This window comes from Anopheles coluzzii, chromosome X (assembly GCF_943734685.1).
Source record: "Anopheles coluzzii chromosome X, AcolN3, whole genome shotgun sequence".
Taxonomy (NCBI): Eukaryota; Metazoa; Arthropoda; class Insecta; order Diptera; family Culicidae; genus Anopheles; species Anopheles coluzzii.
In genome coordinates, this window is record NC_064669.1 from 20,792,748 (window position 1) to 20,817,296 (window position 24,549).

General features: G+C 30.6%; 1 protein-coding gene across 8 annotated transcripts; it reads right to left on the reverse strand.

Annotated features, from left to right (window-relative positions):
• Window positions 1–471: 471 nt before the first annotated feature.
• LOC120948222 (troponin I) lies at window positions 472–24,549 on the reverse strand. Of its 8 annotated transcripts, none has more exons than XM_049607091.1 (8): window positions 24,409–24,549; window positions 20,499–20,659; window positions 20,300–20,423; window positions 13,741–13,841; window positions 3,804–3,847; window positions 3,581–3,722; window positions 922–2,388; window positions 472–713 (listed from the first exon to the last, which is right to left on the reverse strand). In XM_049607091.1, exons 2-7 carry the CDS (start codon window positions 20,640–20,642, stop codon window positions 2,350–2,352), a joined length of 594 nt encoding a protein of 197 aa, XP_049463048.1. In that variant the 5' UTR covers window positions 20,643–20,659; window positions 24,409–24,549; the 3' UTR covers window positions 472–713; window positions 922–2,349. The 8 variants fall into 8 exon arrangements, with proteins under 8 accessions (XP_049463048.1, XP_049463041.1, XP_049463053.1 ...); XM_049607084.1 differs by lacking the exon at window positions 13,741–13,841 and adding an exon at window positions 18,178–18,278; XM_049607096.1 differs by lacking the exon at window positions 13,741–13,841 and adding an exon at window positions 10,821–10,921 and having other exon boundaries at window positions 970–2,388; window positions 24,409–24,548.

Genomic DNA, 24,549 nt, shown 5'->3' on the forward strand with positions numbered 1-24,549 from the left:
TAAAACAAAAACTCAGTGGTATCCAAACGGATGATTGCCATAGCAGATCTTAACTACCTACGGTTATTACGACAAATAAGAAGAATCGAAGCTTTGGGATAAAATCATTGTAATCATAGTTTTTGCACTCCTCGGATTGCATATTCTTCTATTTTTAATTAAAACGAGACATCAATGTTATCCCGTGTGAAACCGGGTAAATCAGCTAGTAAATAAATAAAAGAATAAATAAAAATAAATAAAAAATAAATGTAAATTTAAACGGACATTTTGTTAAGTCGTACAAGCTGATGATTATTTCGAAGTGTTGAAAATTGCATTATTTTGCTGCTAAATTTAAATTTGTATTGTTCATGATTATCGTTCCATTACGGATTATAAAACTTACATGATTTTGATTCAACACTCATTCAACACATGATTTTTCACAAAAGAACGACAATGCGCAGAAATAAAAAGAAACGAAATCAATAATCAGTGACAAAAAACAGACAGGACAATCTTTATTCTTGAGTTGGCGATAACATCAAATAGTAATTGATTTGTGGATCAACACCGGCATTTTTCCGAAAAACAAACTAGAATGATTCACGCTTCTGTATCAAGCACAATATTCCTTGGGTTTCGTAAATTAATTATGCTTCAGCTTCGACAGCTTCTGCTGCTTCTTCCTTCACTTTGCTGTCACCTTTCTTGGACCAGTCCGGTTTCTTCTATACATTCAGAATCATGTCGCGATGATGCATCACATGTGCAGGTTGTCACGAATTTCCAGATTGAAATTAAACACGATCAGTTTGGATGATGACGAAATAATGAAGAGAAGTTGAAAAGGAAAATTGAAAGATAAAAAAAATTAGTCATGATAGCATATAAAACATGGTGAAGAACATCGTTAAGAGATTCCTCTTCTGTTATTACTTTAGGCGTTACTCTTTGTGTGGTCATGTCAGCATTATACAGACTTACTGGACTTTTTGAACCACGTAACCGGATAGTCTGTCGTTGCTACGGGGGGACGATCGTGATGGGAATTATCTTTGTAGGTACTGGGATACCCATTAGATCATCGGGCCACCCCGATTGGAAATCAAAATTACTTGTAGAAAACTTATTTATTCTTTTAGTATTTAAGAAATGAAGAAAAGTCTGATTAAGCATATCTCATTCATAGTGTTTACTATGTTAATTATTTTGATATAGTTTGTATTCTGTGATACAAGGTATAAATACTTTCACTATTCCTCACGAATGGGATTGGAATCAAGCAACAGAAAAAAATGCAAAAAAGAAGTTATTTTAATCAATGAAAGATTCCCTTTTCAATATATCAATGAAAAGAATGAACTTTTTAAAACGTTTAAATGATGGAACTCACACCAAATTGTATCTATCGGCAACTTTTAAAATATATCGGTTGATTTTAATTGATATTGCGATTGATCCAATTATTGTTGGAAAAAATTGAATAAAAATAATAACTGTTACATTTTTATATTTTAATGTTTCGCAAATTTGAATGATTTTGTTTGCTCTCGTACGTGTTTACTTAACGTGCCTCTTGATAACAATGAGATTATTTATTTCCATTTGTGACATGTACACAAAAACAACTGTTATAAAACAAAATATTTTACGACCAACGGCACGAGTAGCAAAATAAAAAAAACTTAATAAATTTATAAATTTATAATAATAAATTTTGCAATAAATGTTGATGCTCGAACATGTAAATGTTTCAACTGATTCTAAATAATTGATGTTACAGTTCGGGAAGTGATTTTGAACGAATTATAAAAATACCAAAACATTTCAAATTCACTTTTATGATTTTTATTTGTTGAATGATATTATTGATTAAGCTTTTGACGAGTAAAATTGCATGATATCGTCTATCTCGGGGGAAAAATCAGGTGTGAACAATACAGGAAATATTTCATGTTTCAAATTCAATTATGATAATCAGTGAGCAGTTATACTTCATCTAAAGTATGTTTTGTCATATTTTTCCAGTAATTTTTAAAATCTATACCAAAACCTAATTTATGAACGATCTAAAAGAAGAATGATCGAATCGAATGATTAACAAAATATAAAAATATTCATAATAAAATGAAAATAATCATTTTTAATTGTTAGCCATTTATTTCCCACATTATGCAAAAATTCGGTTGCTCAAAATTTGATATCGAAGAAAACCTGATGTGATTAAAATCATGTGACAGCTATTAAAGTTAAATATTGTTGTTTGCATATCATATTTTGTTTGTTTTGATTGAGTGTCAAATGGATTTCTTTATATGGTTTGTTTCATTCTACGTAGATGCTGGGTCATGGTGTCTGCTACATCTACTTCTTCTGCCAGTCGGCTTTCTCCGATTTCTTCGCCTGTTAAAGGTAGTAGGAATCGGTTCATAAATGTAAATTTTTCATTGTTTTGAAGGTTTTGAGCAAAAAACAAAACATTATGAGAAGGACCAAAATCCGAATCAAAAACATATGCGACATTAAAAAATACTCCCATTGGACCTCAAAATGTCAAAATATAGGTCCACATTTGGCGCAAACTAAAAAAAATCAACTTATTATGTGGAAACCATGTATGATTGAAATATACCCTAAAAATATACTATATTTTTTACGGAAAGCATTGATCTTGCATCAAAAATATGTGTTTAAGATTTAAAATAGCGATTACGGTTGTCATTGTGAAGGATGACAAAAAACATTGATCCTTGAGATTTAGTGATGAACTGAAAAAAAATTTCTGTTATTGTTAAAAGATTTTCATTGTTTTAGTAAGCAATGAAAAAAATAACATAATGATTTTCAACATTTTCTATTCTATTATGTGCTCGATGCAAGAAAAAACAGCTTATTTAATAATGATTAAGTCCTGTTTGTCTATGGACATTTAAAATAAAACCGTTCGATTTTATAGCCAAAAGAAACGAAATAAAAGCCACGATGTTGCGAACAAAAACCTGTTAAATTGTTTTAACATTTTTATCATTTATCATTTTTATGATTATCTTAACAATATGTTAAGTTTAATATATATATATATATATATATATATATATATATATATATATATATATATATATATATATATATATATATATATATATATATATATATATATATATATATATATATATATATATTAAACTTCACGTTATTATACGTTATGAGGTGTTAATTGATCAAGACTGTTCAATGTATATTTTTTTCTATTAGATATTTTTTTATGATTTTGATTTTGATTAGAATATTTTTCATTTTATAAAATCTTTAGTATCGAGTGAATGCTACTTTATAAGTTAACATTGTGTGGATAAATTGAAAATGCGGCTATTATCGTGCCGTAATAATGGAATAAATTGTGTGAATGAATTTATGTAAAATACTATTATTTTTCTACCTTAGCAAAAAAATGATTGAAAATACAATATATCTTAAAAAGATTCAATATATTCTGAAGAATAAAATGGGTGTTGTCGCAACAATCAAAAACAAATTTAAAAAAGTTTAAAAAGAGGTCCTTCAATCTAGCTTCAGGCAGAATAGTAAAGCTTACCTCTTTGTCCTCTTCCTCAAGAGTAAATTCCTTCTTCTTGACAACCTTAAGTTGATTACGGAAGTTGAACTCAGCAGCCTTCTTTTGAAGTTTGGCAAATTTGTTCTCATACTTGGAAACCTTCTTGAGAGTTGGCTTAACACTGTTGGAACAAAACGAAATGTAATTGAAATGAAAATGGTATTGAAAATTGCAATTGAAAATTAATAATTCGTATACTCACAACTTGCCACGTAGATCGTTAACCTGGGCATTTAGATCGGAGATCTAAGTTTTGTGTACATAGTGTAACAATAGAGTATATTTAAAATGAGAAAAAGTATAAGAACAAAATTAGTTTGAAAAATTAAACAACTCATTTAGTTATGAAGAAAAATTTAAGCGGAAAGGTAAGCATAGAGTGTCTAAATAGATTATAAAAAAACTGTAAATTATATATACTTGCAAAACATGCATGATGCTTTTATTTTCAAATTAGAATTAAAGAAAAGCAGTGAGGATGATAACATCAGAAAAGCATAATTACATTATTTTTCTAATCGTTAAAATTTGAAGCATTGAGCATCACACCAAGACACCAGTTACTGTAAAGTTATAGGGTCATGTTATTCAAGTTATTGAAACTCTTGTGTTGGGTTTATTTTAAATGTATAATGTAATAAAGATATGAAAAATTTATTGGTTGTGTTAATGATTAAACAATTATTTTTAAAGTATAAATTCCAATTTTTGGGATTCAAAAAGAATTGTTTTAGTTTTTAAATAAGTTAGTTGATAATCTTTGAGATAATGGAAAATTATTTTATTGTTCATAACAATGCAAATTCATTTTAAACTGAATGTAGCCATAAATGACAGCGTTTTTTATAACACTTTTGATTTTTCACAAATTTAAAAGCGCTTTATTGTATAAAGTTGGGTGGAACTAAAATCAACCATGATTGTAAATTGCGCTTGATGACCAACTCAAAATCAATGGAGCCAATGCCAAGAAAAAAATATAAAAATACAATAACTTTTAATTGCATGTGTTTATGGAGTTGCAAATATGTTCATTATTATTAAATTTTATTATTCATGAAAAGAGAGTTAAGTATATTTTTCATGTTTTGATTTACAAATATGAGTTGAAGATAAAAACTTGCTATTGATTTTTAAATCATTAACTGGAATTTTAAGTGATATATTTCATATTTGTTAATTAATACTTTTTTCAATTTCGTAACATATTTTCCCAATGAAGAGATAAACGAAAACTGTATAGCCTATCAGTATAGGGATCATAACATAAGTTAAATGCATTAAACACTGTGTATAACTTTTAATACTTAATCGACTGTAAAATCTTTAATAACATATTTTTAATAATTAACAAAGCAAAATTCATTACTGAATACAACAAATACACCATACTAAGCTAACAGTATTAGATTATACATTCGATTCAAAGTTTCAACATGTGTTTCAAAGGTCGCATATGGTTTGAGACATATTAATAAAATAGTTTGTAATTTCTTGCTTAACATATGCTGTTCGGTATGAGATTCTACAAAAAAATCTGATAATTTCATATACATTTACATACATTTGATATTATACTAATTTGTACATAACACAACATCGATTATCCAAGATGCTCAAGCTCAAAGGTCTTCAAGATGATAGATTCTCTAGTACTTTTTTACGGAACACTACGTATTTGATGTAACAAGAATTGAATACGAAATATTTGTCTAGAATGAGAATGGCAGTTTTGGTACTTTAACAATACATTGAGCTTGCTATGCAAATTAATGTAAACTTGTAATCGTGAATATCCGAAAAAGATTTTTACCTAGTATCATTTTACATTATAAGCTTTGACGGACTGTTCTTCCTGATAAATAATATTATTTATTAACTAATTAGATTTTTAAACTGAGGGAACGCCAGCATGTACTAAAACTATGTTAAAATATATGTTTAACTATTTAACTATTTATTAACTATACAACGATCTGAAACAAATGCAAGTTTTTTTGCAATATCCGAAAGCTATGAAAGTTATAAATGACTTGCTCAGAAGCAAAGTGGCTATGCAAGTATTTGGTAGTTTCATATAGGATCTTCATCGAGCAATATCTCCTTCTTTCAGGAAAAACTAAGTTAAAAGGTTATTCGTATTCTAAAACAATATAGAAACTTATAAACCGTATGAATCACTTTTAGACCGTTTGTTCAGCCACAGTATGCTATTCGAAACTAAAATGGCTTTCGGTTGCCGTGCCCACCATAGCAAAATAACTTATAGTGGAAAAGAAAGGCTAAAGATTGCCTTCAAAATGAATGTGTGGCCAGCCACTGGTAAAATAAATAAATGATAACGTCAGTACTGAGACTGCGTAAGCTTATACCTCCTCAGAACACAATTGAAATATATTTACTCTTTGTCGATTGCTTTCATTGCACATTGTACATTCTACGAATTGGCTGTAATAATCCATTTAGTGGCCAGGATTCATACTTATTTTAGCGATGCAGTAACTGATAACTTACTTGTTATAAAAGCCAGTTAATAAATTCATGATCTTATTGGGCTGGTATTCAGCCTCTGATATCTCATTCGCCTTATCACTTATTCATCAAACAGATCATATCAAATAGGTTTACAAATTTAATTCTTAGGAACCCAACACACTTTTCTACCTACATATTAACCCAAATGTTTTGGATTGTCGATGATACAGACTACCTTCGTTTATTTTTCTTCTTTTATGTCTTGCATAAGACATAAAATCTCATATTTATATTCTTGTTCTGATCGTCATGGCAAGCTAATTTGGCAGTATGCACATTTTTTGCAACAATCAAACGATAAAATTACGGTAAACACAGTTGAACCTGGTTTGAGCTCAAACTCGCATAATGGATGTACAATTGATTTACTGAATTATGCATTAATTAGTTAAAGGTAACAGGAAACTAAATAAAAAAATCATAGTGAACAGGTCGCATATATTTCGCGTTGAGTTCTCAGTCCGACGGAGACTTAAATGAAATTTTAACGCTAGTTAAACTTTTAAAATAAAGTTACTTTTAAGCCAAGATGTCTGCATTGAATCCGAGTTGCTTGAATGCTGTAAGTATAGCTCTAAAGGTCGATGAATTAACTGATATTTAGTTACTACTATCAATGCTAGTTATGCCATCTATTTTACTGGGTTTACTCTAGTCTTTGTTGATATAAGAATATATTTTATAAAAAAGTAGTGAATTATGTAAAAAAGTGGTGAATTAAAAAAAGAGTTTTGATTTCTTTATTTTACTTGCTCCACCACTTTTGAAGTAAATTTAGTAAAACTAAAAGTTGTCCTGTTCTCAGATATTTCAAAATGTTTTGGGTACGATTTTGGAATACTCGTTTCATGACGTAAGATAAATGGTAAACATAGATCAGTTTGCCATGTCGAATCATACGATCATGTTAAACAATCACAGTTTTGGTAAAATGTTCTTTCATGTTGATCAATTAATCATGCCTTGGAATTGTTTTAACATAATATAATTTTTAAAAAACTGGTTTTTAGTACATGCTTACCGTGTATCCCTACCAAATATTTACTAAAAAAACTTTCCTGATTGAACAAAAACTTTAACATTCAGACTGAACAGCACAATATATTTGAGTTTTATCAACACATTAATCTCAAACTATTATCATGAACAACTATCAACACATTCCTAAAATACTCCCAACGATTCGAATTTTTTGCGTATTTCTGTACATAATTTATCTTACTTCTGGGCTTTTTGGTTTGATTTTCTGTTTGTATATCAAGACAATAATCAAATTAACAATAATTCAAAATGATAGCGTTGCTTGTGTTATTATTACTCTTGCAACTAGTTGATAGTATTTAGTGAATTTTGGAAACTTGAAAAAATAATTTGAATAATAATACAAAATAAATAGTGGAAATAATAATTGATAAACTGCGGTTCACATAGCGTAGTAGCCATGACTATTGCAATTGCTAATGTAAAATTGCTTGTATATCTACTAACAATAATTAAGTAAAATAATTGTGTTTAATGCAAAACGATATAAAAAAAACATGAAATTAATTAGCTCTCTCCATATCGTTACTTTCCGGTGTTTTTTGTACACAATGAAATGAAGTAAAAAATTCAGAATGACATTGTTGCTCATAGAAACACGAAACGAGTTCGTAAAATGTGATGGAATGATTGAGCATGCGTTTTTAAGATTACACTGTTTTTCAAATGTCTTCATCATACTTCAAGATCATACTTTGATTACACTGTTTTTCAAATGTCTTCATCATACTTCAAGATCATACTTTGATTACATTGGCCTTCAAAAGTGTAATTATAAAATAGCTATACAAATGAAAGGATACTATTTAATTCCTATGGCTAGTAAAGATTTTAACTTCCACTTTTACTCAAACTGATACAACGCCCTAACGCCCTCAAGAAGGAGGTGTATTTTGGTGGAATATTTATATTAGTATTAGCAAAACTTTAGTGTGCAGCAACATTTTGAGTTAAATTAAAATAAAAATAAAAGAAAAGGTAAATTGTTGGAAATGAATGTATGAAACGCAAAAATATATTGCAACTTTAAAAGGTTAGCGCCCAGAGGCACAATAAAGTGATCACGATTGCTTGAAAATAAATGAACCCTTGCAAGATGTGCTAAAATAGACATAACTCTTATTAAATTTATGTAGATCTTTTCAGAATAAACATAATTTGTAAGCTTAGAACGAAACGATTAATTTTTTTGGGGTTTGTAATGTATTTTTATACTGATAAAATTTGTCAAACTTTTTTTAAATTATAATTAACATATTACTTTTAAATAGTATAACAAGTTTTTACTCGTAACATAAAATACTATTCTAGAAACGTACTATGGCACGCTAAACCTAACGGTATTTCAAACATGAAACAGTGAAATAAATTTTAAAACATCTGTGAAAAAGTGAAATTAAGGAATTTTTTACTTATAAAGTTTACTTTACATTAAGATTAAAGATAAATATATTATATCTTCAAGAGCATTTGGCTACTATTTCAATTTTACTTAAAAAAAAACACGGTTTTAAAATATTGGCGTATACACACCGACAAATAAAAAAAATTGAATTTTTTGTCTGCATTGCATCTAAAATCGAAAGGTATTAAACCTTTCAAGGTGTTAAAAAATTCAATATTTGATTGCAATTGAATTATTAATCTATTGGAAGATAAATAAAAGACTGTGTTTGCTTCAAACACATAAATTATTCGTTGTTGTAAATTTTTGATGTACATGGTTCAACCTTGCACAGTCTTTTTATTAGGGATCTGACACAAAGTGTCACTTAAATTGAATCATGTGTGCTTTTGATTGCCAATTAAAAATATATAAAAAAATTATCGATTTCATACAAAGGATTGTGAATATTTCGTTGTCACATCAAACTTTTTAATAAAAATGGGTTTTATAATGCATTTTCTTGAGTTTATTACTAAACAAACAAATGATAAAACAAAACAAACTTGCATCCATGTCTACTAACTCATAACACTAATGTGCCAACTTCTTTTATGAACTTTAATTAGCAATTAAATTTAATTTAATAAACTCTTTTGTTTTATGTTTTGTAGGTTTATCAGCCTCTGCTTTTGCTATGCTTTATTCATTATTAATATTTTCTTAACGTCTCCTAAATAATTGTTTTATGATTGAAATCTAAACAAACAGCATTTGAGTAAATTCTCTAACAGAATTTTACAAATTTAAAGCATTAAAAGTTCATGTAACGAGAAAAATAAACTTATTCCATCATCACACATATAACCAATTTTTGTTCTTTGCTTTTGAATAAAGCACAAAATTGAAGAAATCTTTTAATAAATTAAGAAATATAACAAGTGGAAGTAAATCTTGCAAATCATATTAATTTATACAAACTGAATAGATGACACAGTAAATGACAAATAAATCAAAAACAAACTTGGAACAACAATTTAATAAAACAATTCGTTTATATACACTCAAGAACTCTCAGAAAAAAGTGCTTTTAAATGATAAAGCTGTCATAAAATAAAACATATGTTAAAACGAATAAAATACTACCATGCTCTGCACGAGTTATAACAAACTGTGTAACAGTAATTAAGTTTTTTTATATGTGTACAATAAAATGAATATGTTTATCCTTTTCAGAGGAACTAAATAAACTCCCGAAAAAAAAAGCGCTGCTGAGTCTAGTTTGTTATAATTGTTTTTTTTAAGTAAATTGTTAAAATGAAAGGATTTTTCAAATAACTTTTTACCTTTTCAATCTAATACGAACGTGTCCTTTATTCGTTTACGTATAATATTGAAAATAATGTTTATAATTGTAAAAACGTTGTTTTAAAACAATAACAAACTAATGTAGCATAGGCACTAAGGTAAAGACTATTCATAAAAGAAATCATTATCAATCAATTTAAAAAATCAGAGAGTACGTTATTTCAAAAGTGTATCCATATACACAAGACATATGGCCGGACAATACATCGGGAGAGTAATACGTAATATCAACAATTGCATAATCAAGCAGAGTTTTGATAACGGATAATATATTAGCGCAACACTCAAAAAGACAGAACTTGGTCGATGTAATAAAAACTTTGCTTAAAATTTGTTTTACATTATTACCAAAGTTTTTAATACATTTTACATTGATTTTGATAAACTATGGGTCACAATCCTGTACATTTATCGTAAAAATTCATGAATAGAAGTCTTAGTGAAAAAAAGCGAAAGAAGCAACGAAAGATATGAGATGAAGAAATGAGAATTTCAACATTAAAAAAAAAAACAAAAAAAACATTGTTGATGTTTTTAAACAAAACCAGACGAAAAACTGTTCAAATAAGTGCACAATCACTTTGATTACTTAAAATGTGAGTGAAAAATTATAAATACTAGGAAATTTAAATTACGTGTTGAAATGCAACTACAATTAAGAATTCTAACTCAATTCTCACGTTAATTTTGTATTGTATTATTAATGAATTGTAAAAAAAAAGTCCTGCAATAGTGTGAGTTTTTCTAATTGGATATGTATTAAACATTGATAATCAGGAGTGGTTTGGCATGTATTCATGGAATGGTAAAATGACTTATATTTATGGAGTTTACGTGAATTGCTGGATTGATTTTAATCGGTTTAAAATAGTTTTCGAATTCAATCAGTACCTCCCAATCTCTTTTCCGGACTTCATATTCCAAATCCCATTTTTGGCCTTCACACGTATACATACGGTTGTAATATTCTTTTACAATGTCTTTCAATTGGTCTGCAAATGGGAAAAGCGAGTATCGATACTTAGATGAGGAAAGTTTTTACACAAGTTAATCTTCTAATAGTTATGATTATTATACACAAAAACTAAAATACACAATATTGTATCAATTTACGATATATATCAAATAATAAGAAACTTTTGAATGAAACAATGCAATAATCATTTCTGCAAACATTGATTAATATGATATATAACGATACACAAATAACACATTAATATAAAAATGGAACAAATACAATTTATTATTGATAGAAATTACACCAAAGTGCGTTTGATGCAAAATATGTATCTATATTCATATTTATTTAAGATAATTATAATAAGACTTGAATCATTTAATTTTCAATGAGGTTGAAGCTAATGTTGCAATGTGTTATTAATATAAAACTTGAAATGTCAATGGAATGCTTATTTAACATTTTTGTTTGAACTGTAGTTTTACTGAAACTATGTTTAATATAGTTGTGTAAACATAGAACATAACGCATATCATATTTGAATGTAGAAAGTCCCATTTTGTCCCGATATCTTAAATCTTTCAATTTTAGTGTTTTCCTGTTTACTAACTAAAACCATTCGCCTCATTGGAAAATTCATCATTACGTAATAAATGAAGTTAAACAAAGTATGATGTCATTATACTTTGTCATGTCAAGATTACACGACATTCAAAGAACGCGTAATAAATTTTGTACATTAAAATAAATATGTATCAAGAATTTCATAGAAGTATTAAACAGTTTAATTTTTATTCGGATGATATATATTAACTCGTATCTATGTTACGATTTATGTTACGTAACAGAGTGAATGACTTAAGATATTTTTGAAGAAAAATCATGAAGAAGTTATTAGATGATCTAGATTGTAACATATTTTAGCAAATGTTTAAAAGTAGTACATGTAAATAGATCAAGTTAATATCACTGCAAGTCAGGCTTGCATTTACATTTCATTCGTTTTGACTCAGGAATTTCAGTAGGGGTCTGTGGTTGTTTGTTGAGTTTTGTTAGATACATCACACCATTTTATGACTATTTTCACCATATGTTTTTTCTTTCGTATTCGTTTTCACTATTTAACGGCCCCAGAAGTTATAAAACAATTGATTCAAACAATTGGGAGAAATATTGCAATAAATCGTGAGGTAATTCGAAAAATATGGGATAAATCTTGAATATAGTAAACTTTAAAAAAGTCTACTGTAACAATTTGAGAAAATGTACAAAGATATGAACATAAAATGTAATAAAATCCACCGAACACGCGTCTAAGCCACATCCAGAATAAAGCAAGGAAAAGGGTTACATTTGATTGCACCATTATGATTATACTATAAAAAGTGTTTGCTTAAAATGAACAATTAAACTTAATCAGGCCCTTCAATCAGATAATATTTTTCATTTGCTCATCGTTCATCAGTTTGTAGAAAAAAGAAAATTAAATATGTTAACCAATATTTATTAAACAACGATTTGAAAGATGGCAGGAAAAAATAACATTTTGAAACATCGTAGATTTAAGTACAATCAAACTTAATTATTCTACTCCTAATTCAGTTACAGTTAATTTGATTGATATCTGTTAAAGCTTTCGACAAAAATCATAAATTTCGACTCGATTCTTTTAAATGTGATGTTATTGCAGTAAAGCGTTTTGTAAGTTCACTCTCAAATATAATACATGATTATTCAAATATTTTGCTTGTATATAAAAATACTGATAATTTCAATTTATTTCATTGGAGAGATGATTTGTAAGACTATTGTTCCCAGTAAAATAATGCATATTTTATGTTTGCATGAAACTATGAGCGCCAAGCCTCATTTTAAAACGCCAAGCCTCATCTTGCTGAACTACTTTTGTTGTGCTTGAATAGATCGTATACTGTACTATTGTGATAAAGCTTGAGTAACATACTTTTCGGTGGAGTTAGCTATTATAAGAATTTTAATTACGTTAAGGAATTAAGTGGAAGTTCCAGTATGAAAAAAATGTTGGTATGCTTCGGATAACAAAATGTTTGGTAAAGTATAAAGCGCGAATGATTAGGGACGCATACAGAAGAATAACATATATGTAATTGTGCATGTTTATAACGAAGTATAATGACACACATACACTCACGCTCATGTAGATATTTATATATTGTGTGTATTGGGACAGTTTTATATTAATATATACACTCAAATTTATGTATAACTATTTATAAATGAGAGTGTGTAGATTATATGCATACATTATTATTTCAACGGCATCAAAGTAATTGTATTTTATTTGTTTTTTTTCCTGTTTTTTCATTGGCAATCAAACAATTTAATATTCCGTATGTGTGAGTTGCGCTGTCATCAGCTAGTCAGTGATTATTGAATAAAAAATGCGCCTACTCTCCTCCATTTATGTAATTGTAATGTTGTGAAATATGAACTTCATCCAGAAGACGGGAGAAACAAAACACTAAAGTAGTTTTATATTCTATTGAATGAGTAAATTACATGCTCTGGATTATTTTTGCGTTACCTATAGCCGTGGAATTGTAATAAAGCACTCAGAACACAATATTTGCTTCAATAAGTCATATTTGATGCATTAATTTTGTATGACTGTCAGTTTTAGAATTCCTAAATATGTTTGATTATTGATTTGAATAACAATATTTGCAACATCGGGTGACAGTAGGTGACACCCAAAATATTTGAAATTTGTATCTTGTCAAAAAAAACAAGACGTGATTAACTTAAAATAAAATTTTAAAAGAGCCACTCATTAATGAATCAAACGAAATGATACCGCTAAATTTCAAAATTTACCTCATACTGTTTCAATTTTTCCGTTCTTTCTAAATCAAATTTGTCACCTTCCAAACCAAATACCCTATTCCAATATTCCTTACATATTGTTTGGAGCTCAGCTATGAAGAAGGATAAAATAGGCGAGATTATGGTTGTTATTTTTTATGCGTGTGTTTTTCGACCAACATCTAACCTAAGTTAGCCGTTGTCTCAATGGTTGTAATGGGAATGATTCTGAAATTGCTCTTGTGGTTTAAATCATCAGTTAAAATGAAACATTTATTGAATATATTAATAGAATATATTATTGAAAATAATGCAAGAGTAATATATATATATATATATATATATATATATATATATATATATATATATATATATATATATATATATATATATATATATATATATATATATATATATATATATATATATATATATATATATATATATATATATATATATAAACAGTCGGATATAGCAACACTGTTTTTTAATTATTTTACCCAAACTTATTTTTGCTATAATTTGAATGGCTTTTATAATGATAACTACTTCCATTGTGCATCTTTACGTCTCAAAATATTATTGTTTGTTTACTATCGCCAGGGATTGTACGGAGGACTTTTTTCATGTTCTGTTTACATGTCACGTTTTTACTGATTTTCAGTTAAGCAATTTACTGTATACGTTTCAGTAGTACACATTTTACTTAAGATCAGTAAAATCAGTGTGAAATTAGTCGTTTCGCTGAATATCAGTAAAATAAATTACTGAAAATGCAGCAATTTATTTTGTGAAATCGACCTGTTAGTCAGAACATTAAAACAAAAGGATTACTGAATCTTCAACTCAAGAAATTTTAGTAAAATTTTAGTGAACTGCAGTAACAAAAGGTTTCTGTGTAGAAATAGCCTAAGAAATTCGTTATGTGATTTGCGAAAATATATATACTAATTATTCGTTGCGATCTCATTGTTGTTGCAAACTATTTATACCATAAGTGGTTCAACGTCTTCTATTACAATGCAATGCATTTTATCAACGTTGGTTTAAACACTCACTCTCAAATCACTTAGGCAGCGCTCTAGCAGCAATCGAACACGACATCGAACATGAAAAATATATGGGATTTGACATGTTTGATTTGATAAACAACAAATCGAACATGTCAAATCTCATACATTTTTCATGTTCGATGTCTTGTTCGATTGCTGCTAGAGCGCCGGGTTAAGTAAACATTATGAAACCGTCCAAGGTATTGCACTGAACCGACTCACTTACGAGGAAAATAGTAACGTGAGAAGGATGAAAATGAATTTATTTTTACATGATTTGTTTTAAGATTGATGTGATTTAGTAATATGTCAATTCACATGCACACTAGTGATGGGAAAAATGAAGTTTCGTCGGAATCGATTCCAGCTACATCCAAAGTTTTCTGGAATCGATTCCGGATAGTAAGCCCGGAATCAGTTTCGGGAATCGATTCCGGAGTCGGCTCCAGAATCGGAATCGGCTCCGGAATTGATTCCGGAATCTGCTTCGGAATCGGAATCGGCTCCGTAATTGGCTCCGGATTGGTTCCTGAATCAGAATCGGAATCGATTGCGAAACGGAGTCGGTTTTGGCATCTCCATAAGAATAGGCGTTTGGGTTCAAAGATTCTACGTATTGATGGCCGCAAATAATCAAAATGTATTTGTAAACGATCCATCTTCATGGAGATCTCCGGACTAATTTCGCTTCTCAAACTTCTTATTTCAATTAAAGTTTATCCGATTATCATTCTCAAGCTAATTACATTTCTGTAGTCAATCCTGATCCCGTTTCCAGGGTAAATTACGATTTCCAAGTTGATTTTGATTCCGGAGCCGTTTACAATCACGGAATCGGCTCCAGAGTCAACTCCGGAATCGGCACCGAGTCAACTCTAGAATCGACTCCCAAGTCAATCTCGGGTTTGGCTCTGGAATCGGATGCGGAATTGACTCTGGAATCGACACCGGAAACGAAATCAGATGCGGAATCGGAATCGGATCCAGAATCGGAACCGGATTCGGAATCGGAATCGATTCCAGCATTAGAATCGGCTCCGGAATTGATTACGAACATGGAATCGGAATCGGATAGGTCCGATACCGACCTCCCACCACTAATGCAAACGTAAACTACCAACCGATTTGGAATCACCAGCTTCCGTGTCGATTATACTGATGCGTCCGCAAGATAGTAGTTAGTAGTTCTTCTTGTTGAGTGTTTTAAAGGCAAGAGAGAATGTTCTAATGGTGCAATGGAACATTGCTCTTATTGCAGTCCTAGTGACACTTCCAATGCTTGAGTCTGTGCTGAGGATCACTTTGGAATATGCAGGGAACCTTTTCATTGCGCACACACATATGTAAATGCTATCCGTATAGAAATGGAGAATGGTGCAGGTACGTGATCTGCCTCCAGGAATCATTGACGCGGAGGCTATTAACGAGATGAGCAAATTTCGATTGTCTTTAGCGTTCGGCGTAAACATGAGCATTTTGATGCTTTGCTGTGGCACGTGTTTAGTTTGTTCAAACAACGTTGTATGTTCAGTATGATGACTTGACGGCTTGCAATAGCATAGTTTTGGTAATCCTAATCGTGGGAGGAACAACCTCAATTTTTTTAATAACAGTATTATTCTAAAATTCCCTGCATTTGCTGCATTAAATAAAATTTAAGACTTTTGTATATATTTTACAATTAAAAATATACACACTTGAATTGTTTGCTAAAGACATGAATTGTTATATTGATTTTTGAAAAAAATAATTCACAAAAAGACCTTAAGTGATCATCTCGGCGAATGACAGTGAAAAAAGATTTTTTGAATAGAAAATAAAGATTAGCAAACATTCGCAACCCTCGCAATGCTCAACGCAGAGGCTTTTTAGAACAATTAGTGATCGATCCACTTCCTGTATTCTTATCAACGAAACCATTTCTTTTTCTTCTGCGTCTTCCGTAGAACGCAATTAGGGAGATTCCCTTTCAATCTTCCTTTTGATGAGGCGAATGAGGCCAATTGGCTCCAAGTCTCTATAAAAAATAAATAAAAAATCAAACTTTTGATCCTGGACTTTAAACTCAGTATCATACTCATCATGATCATGTTTCGAATAAAATAACGAATTAGCTCAATTGTGAACTATGGTAGTCGACAAAAACAACACAGCACCAAGTTATATCTATTTATAAAACAGGCCCTAATGTATCGAGGGATTATCGTTTTAGACTTAATACATCGCTTTTCCCAAACCCATAATCCAATCCCCCCCTTGTTTTCCTTCACAAATCTTCGATTTGATTGTCAATTGAGAAAATAGTAATGAGCTTTGTTTCATTTTTTCACCTATATATGACCGAGAAGATAAATATTATCTTTAATATATATAGTATTTGTGCAGTTACGATTTTATAAATTGAATAGATGTTCATTTTTCTTTTTTTGTTCAAGAGGGACGCCTTTGCCATATTGCTTGAAATAATACCTAATTTATATATGTAGAGAAAATCAAAGTTTTTCAATACAAAATATCATAAATTAAACATAGTACTAATTACAAAAATAAAGATTGCTCAAATTGTGTTGATTGACTATGTTTATCTAAACTTTATCTTTATCTAAAACCACAATAATGTTTTATTAAGATCTAAAATTATTATACTTATAATTGAGGGCAAGACAAGTAACATAAGAGTGATAAAATATTGATTTATTTTGCAGTCAAAACAACATTTTTTGCGTTTCTAGCAAAATCTATTTTTTTCGGAAACGTATTGCTCAAAATTTGGTTTCCAACCATAAAAGCTATTTGAAAAGTGATAATTTCCTTCGAAGTTTTGACTGCTAAATCAACTTTGTTTTCTCCCTTCGATACGCCGTGCCAACTTGTGGTAAATTAAAAAAATATTTTGATTTACTTTTACGTAAATATGAGAAAACCTAGCTAAACTTCGAACACAAGAGAACGGAGCTAAAAATATTGCTTATAATGATAGCAGCATGGAGTAATTATTTAACAAGTTAAGCACATTTTATGAATATTATTATTGTAGAAATTAAGTGAAACTTCAGACTTTTTGCACCAAAAAACATACATAAACAAAAAGTATTATCACCATTGAAAAAAAAACACATATACAGGGAAAATCAGTTATTACGTGAAAAAAGGTAGAATAAATTCTGCAGATTATTAAATAAATAGATCAGTGATTAACAAACAATGCAACGTAGATCATGAAATATACTATAGTAAGAAAGAAGAGATAGCGCGCAGAAGAGAGCAAATTAAGAAAAGAAGATATGATCGAACGTTGAGAGAGTTCGGTCATCGCAGGAAGAGAAGAAAAAATGCAACATAGCAATACATGTTTCCTTTCAAATAGCTTTCATAAATGTTTGCTGCACTTATGTACCTCCATATCTTTCCTTTTAACAACATACTCAAGATCGTACTTTTCCTCCTCCAGGGAATTTATACGCTGGTGATAGTCACGAAGTATCTTCCTTGCTTGATCTGATTTAATAATCAGACAAACGTGAAAATCCGGTAATACAGAAGCGTACGTAGAAATGTGTTTAAAAGAGTGAAATGTTTTGATTAATATATGGAATAAGTGTGAATGTGAGAAGCAATGACATGAGTTGTTTGTGTTGAAACCATTTTGTGACTGGTGAATTTTGTTGATATTGAAAGATGATACAACAGAAGTATAGTACACCAAACATACCGTGTGAAATAAATGGTATATGTAAAGAAAAATGTAAATGTAATGTAAATAACAAATATATGTTTGTTGGCGCTAGTGTGTGTGTGTGTGTGTGTGTGTGTGTGTGTGTGTGTGTGTGTGTGTGTGTGTGTGTGTGTGTGTGTGTGTGTGTGTGTGTGTGTGTGTGTGTGTGTGTGTGTGTGTGTGTGTGTGTGTGTGTGTGTGTGTGTGTGTGTGTGTGTGTGTGTGTGTGTGTGTGGGTGTGTGTGGGTGTGTGTGGGTGTGGGTGTGGGTGGGTGTGTGTGGGTGTGTGTGTGTGTGTGTGTGTGTGTGTGTGTGTGTGTGTGTGTGTGTGTGTGTGTGTGTGTGTGTGTGTCTACATACAAAAAACTTCTTTAACAAAAAAAGGTACCATCGAAACATTGCCTTTTTTTTTTCTTTCTCTTTTCGTCATCTTTACTTTTTCGGTTTGCTTTTACTGTCTTTTCTTTGCTTTGTTTAACAGTTTCGTTTACTTTTTTATACTACGTTGATATTTATGGTGACCCAACATACTTGCATGGTTTATGATTTCTTTTTTCAGTGCTAAACAGATTTTGTTTTCTATCCTACTTTCTTCGAATTATTTGCTAGGTATAAACCATTTTAAAAATTTAGTGCACATGGCTATCTTTTGCAAAAAAAAATATATATTACAATCTTTTGCTCCTTGTACAGATTCCATTCAATATATCATTAAAATACAGTGGAACCCCCCCAGTTTATGCCGTTGAAGTGACCCTCTCGTTTTACAAATAACTCGTTATGGCGAACGCTATTTTCCGTTTAGTTTATATTCAAAGTATAAAAATTTGTTCTAGGACCGCAAATGTGCTGATGAAAAGGCCTACAAACGTATCTGAAAAAAATGGATAGTGTATTTACAAAACTAATACTTGGGAAGACATCTGTGGTTTACTATATCTTTGGCATTACTATTGGTCCATTTTCAAGAAAAAGATTGAAGTTTAAGTCTTTTGCACACCAAATATAGAGTTATATGAATTTCCTAAAAGTTCTTACTTTAATTAGCAAGTAGATCCAGAAAAACGGACCAAAAACATTCGTCAATATATACAAACCCATTGGAGTCTCATAAAATTGTATGACATTGCCAGGAGGAGGCAAAATATTAATATTAAACGATGCTTAGTATCGAAGTTCTTATTTGCCTGAACGATGATAAAATTTAAATAAATACTAAATGTTTACTAATCGTGATTTTGATTTCACACTGGCACTAAAAATCTCAACACGAAAACAAATGATATTGCTTATTACGCGAGATTTTACTCGTTGTGAGAAGTGTTTATTGAGCATTTAGATTTGCTCATTATACGAAAAACTCCTTACGAGGGGTACTCGTTATGAGGGGTTCCACTGTACATAGCTTGTCAAAAATCACGTGCTTTGTTACAGCGTATGCAGCTAATCTAAATTCAAACGTAAAACCTTCCAAATTTGAGAGGCAACAAATATCAATTGGTCAACAAAATGTTCCACACATTTTCATAATCTTTTCCTTTCATCAAATGATTATGATAGTATTTTTTTTCTTTTTGATGAAATTACAACATATGGTTATTGACATTACTTCAATCGGTTTATGTTATTTTACTATTGCCTTGAAACTAACAAATATATGTTTTTGCAGAAAACATGTAGAAACATATTCATTCAGAACGGCACGATTTTACGTCGCGAAAATGTGTCAATTTACTTTTTATCTGTTACCTTCTAAGTCACTGAAACTACTTTAATAAAAACAAAAAAAGCAAGTCTTTGTTACCTTCATTAGCATCCTCAACATTTTTGGGTTTGCCACATCGCTCTTCAATGATGCGTCTACGTTCAGCTGCTTTGCGCTCCTGCTCTTTCTTTAGTTCTTCGGCGGCTTTCTTACGTAAGAGTAACTATTGATAGAAATACATGTACGGGGTATAAGATTTCCTGCTATGTATTCTATAAACAATGTTTTTAATACTTACCCTCAGTTTCTTCTTGCGTTCAGGGGTCATGAAACCCTTCTTAGCCTTCTTTGCCTTAGAAGCCTCTTCCATACGCTTCCTTACTTCAGCACGCTTACGCTCGATCTCCGCCTGCTTAGCCTTCTTCGCTTCATCGTCAGCCATGGTGGTTTAAGCTGAAGCTTTATGTTAAGAAAAAGCAGATTAAAGACAAATTAATACTTACATTAAAATATACACATATGTTTAATTTTTTTAACACGCATGAAATATTGGTAAAGACATTGTTTGTATTTATTTTTGTATATGTCTTGTAATAGATGCAACATAGCGAAACTATCCTAAACCTTGCCTCCAATCCCAGCATGCTGAAACTGTCCAAGATATTATGGTAAATTTGTTGCAAGATTATCGTTAGATGTGTTGGTAAGGTAATACACTGGAACCTCAAGTAGCAGGCTTTGCGCAAGAAAGAACTGCCCCTACGAACGTTTTTTTTCGAAATCAAAGATATATTTTGCAATTTATTTTACTATTCGGATAGGTACCTCAAGAATGATTATCTCATTCTAAAGCAGTCTGAGTGATTTTGATGTATTTTTTTGAGTATATTGCAAGTCCTATTCATTATCATGTAATACACGAATAAAACACGAATACTGTAAACATTTGTGGCAAATTTTAGCAGAATTTACAATCAACGTCATCTGTATTTGGGCTTTGGGATGGTCCAAGCTAGGATGCTTTAATGTTAGCCTGTCAGTGGATTAATCTTCATTATACGAGTTGATCGATTGACAGTTGCGTTTCACCATATTGGTCTTCGACAAACAAAACTCTTTAAACTCTTAAAATGTTTGTATTTTGGAAATGAGTAATAATACGTTTAATACATTGTACCACACTGTATTATGCTTTTTGTAACCTTTCTTGAGCAAATATGCATGATTCAGCAGAATAATTCAATACGACATGAGCTAATGTGATCGAGCATGCGACTAATCGGTTCTTGTATACATTTTTGTAGGCTAAAAAAATCTGGGTTGTAAATCTTCCATGGTTTGGGTTTCAGTATGATGTGTTGTTTTGGATGACGTGTTGATATGATTTCAATCAACTGGCTAACTTCACTTGATATGTCCAATAAAGAAAAGAACAATCCCGCTGAACTTTGCGAGGGTTTTGAACAGTTATTCTTGCTCAAAATTGCTAGCAAGTACTGCCAAATCTCATCGATCCCGCATAAATCTTTTTTTTAATATTGAAATTACACAATTACACTATTACACAAGCGCACATATTCAGTTTATGTGGATTTTTCATAAATAAGTATCAATTTTCAGAAGTTATAGATAGCTTTGTGTTGTGCTGTTAAAACTGATTTCGAGGTGCTATAATTATAGCTGCTAAAATTATGGGTGCAAAAACTACATGCCCACACAAGCTCCTTACTGAGAGGGAGCTGGGGCTATGAATTTGTATGGAGTGCGAGGCCTCATGCGAGCTCTCAGACTGCTCGAAGTTTTTTTGAGAGTGAATTTGTGAAAAACAAATTCGAGCAGTCTGCCAGTACACATCAAGGTTTTGCAATCACGACAGTTTCATAGCGCATGCGCCCTCGCATTAAATTTGCTTGCGAGAGAGAGCATTTTTTTCATCCTTAGTTTCAGAAGTTATAATTATAACACCTCGCAAACTGTTTTAAGAGCACAAATTATAGCTTACTAAAGACATGAAATTGCATTTTTCTTATTTAAAAACCGCAAAATACATTGAGTGATGATTATTGCTGAGAACCGCTTCACAGCAGTTGCAATATGTGTCATGAACAATGAGTTTTTTTTAGCTTACATCACAAAGTGTCGTGAAACATGTGTATTTTAAATTTAATAAAAAGAATTGCAGCGTAAAATTTGATTACTCCTGCCTTCATTGAAAAAGTATTATTTTCTATTTTTATTAATAAAAATCTAAATCCCTAAAAAATCCTGAAAAATGGGCAAATATCGAGCAGATCATACTTTCTAACCTTCCCTAAGGTTTTGCTTGAAATTTTATTTTTGATGTGACTTGTTGCCAGCTACATTTTGCGCATGTGCGCATGCGCATATTGTTTAAATTTTGAGATTCCTGTTCCAAATTTGGATCGCATTACACGTTAACCCAGAAACAACGTAATCTATCTATTTATAATATTTTGACTCTCCAAACTGAAAACGTTTCGTATTCCTCCTTAAAAAAAATTGAGCTGAATTTTTGTGTGCTATTTTTAAGTTGGTCTTTTGTATGCTTTAGTTTATTTATAACAACTTTTCTGGAACTTATTTGATTTGATAAATAACCAAGCTCACAAGAGCACCAAGTGAGAACTTGAATTTAAACAGATACAAACTAAAAACTGTATATATTCATTCGTATGCTGGCGATTCAATCATTAATTGAATCAATTTGACATCGACATGGAAAACGAATATTTTACACAATACACAAAAAATGCATTTAGTACTCATAAAAAACGATTTTTACGTTACATTGTTTCCCCTTTTATACATTTTTTTTCTAATTGCTGATATTTTTGCGAAGAATAACCCATATCAGTTAAAATATTCGATACAGTCAAATTAAAACCTACTGTTCTGGAGGATTCAATGAACGATTATCAATTAAAAAAAAATTAAATGCTTTAACCTATCTTGATCAAGCTCCCGATACGTAGGATTGACTAGTGTGTTATGCAAAATAAGACACTGATAGCCAAGCCTATTAGTAGCAAGGCATTGAAAAACAATTATTGTAATGAAAGAAAAAGCATTAGAAAAATAATGCAATGAAAAATTTAATTTTTGAATCTTTTAAAGATTCTAAACACGCCTTTTAAGAACTGCTTTTATTAAAGAGGACTTTTTGTCAATTCGTGTTGAATGGTAAAAATCACACCTCAAAAAACTTAAACAATGGGAGGCTTATTTTTATATTCGAGTAACTAGCATTCCAAACATATTTCTTTTTGACTAAGATATTTTTCTACTTATCCTACATATCTATAGTAAATCGACTTGTAGATTTGTATCCTCAGACAATGGCAGATTTGTATTTGTAGATTTGTATCCTCAGACAGATGGCAATGCAGACATTTATTAGTTGAAAGATGTTTGTCCAGCCCATTTCGATTAGCTTAGAGGAGGTTGAACATATTAAAAATAATCAGTTCTATGGGATTGACACACTTGCGACACAGAATATTCGATCTACTTAAATTAGCTACAGGGGAGTTACCGAACAAAACTAAACAGTCAGTTTTTACTTTCACAAAAACGTATGAGGGCACTTAGTTAAATTTAATAATCGTCAATTGACTTCCTTTATGCTTGACTTGTTCTTTCAGCCAAGTCAACAAAATGATCACTTTTTTGTATTAGCAAAATCGTTCTGTATAAAGAACGTTTCACAAATGTATCACTCCATTTTAACAGTGCTTAATACTTTTTTTTAAATTATCATTTGTAGGTAATCATTTGGTTGAAAAGAACAGTTCTCTGCTAATATAGGCTTCCAAATCGTAAAAAGTGCACTTAACATCAAAGAAGAAGTCAAATTCTCGGAAAAAAATGTTCAAAACCACGTTTGCAAGAACATTGCGTTATTGATTAACTTGGCTGAGCTGAAAGTCGGTTGAAGGATGAAATTTTAGGGCTATCCAGAAGACATAACGTGACACTGTTTTTTAGCTTGAACGAGAGTCGGAGGGTTTATCCGAAACAGTCACTGTTTGAAAACGGAGTATTGAGGATCAATATTTTGATGATTTATTGTACAGTTTGCACTTTTGTACGGTGAACACATTATAACACGATAGTAGAAAAGTTTGATAGCAGTGGTTTTGTTGGTGTAAAAACAGTAGAACGACAGCACACGCTCACGAACAACTCACCTTTATTCAAGATAAAACTGAATTAGGACGAACTAAAGTTCTGGTAAACCTGCAAACAATTGCAAACAGGGCAGCTATTCAGAACTAGGAGCACTGTTCGATCCGAAGCGACTTTGAAGACTGGCCCAAACATCAGAGGGT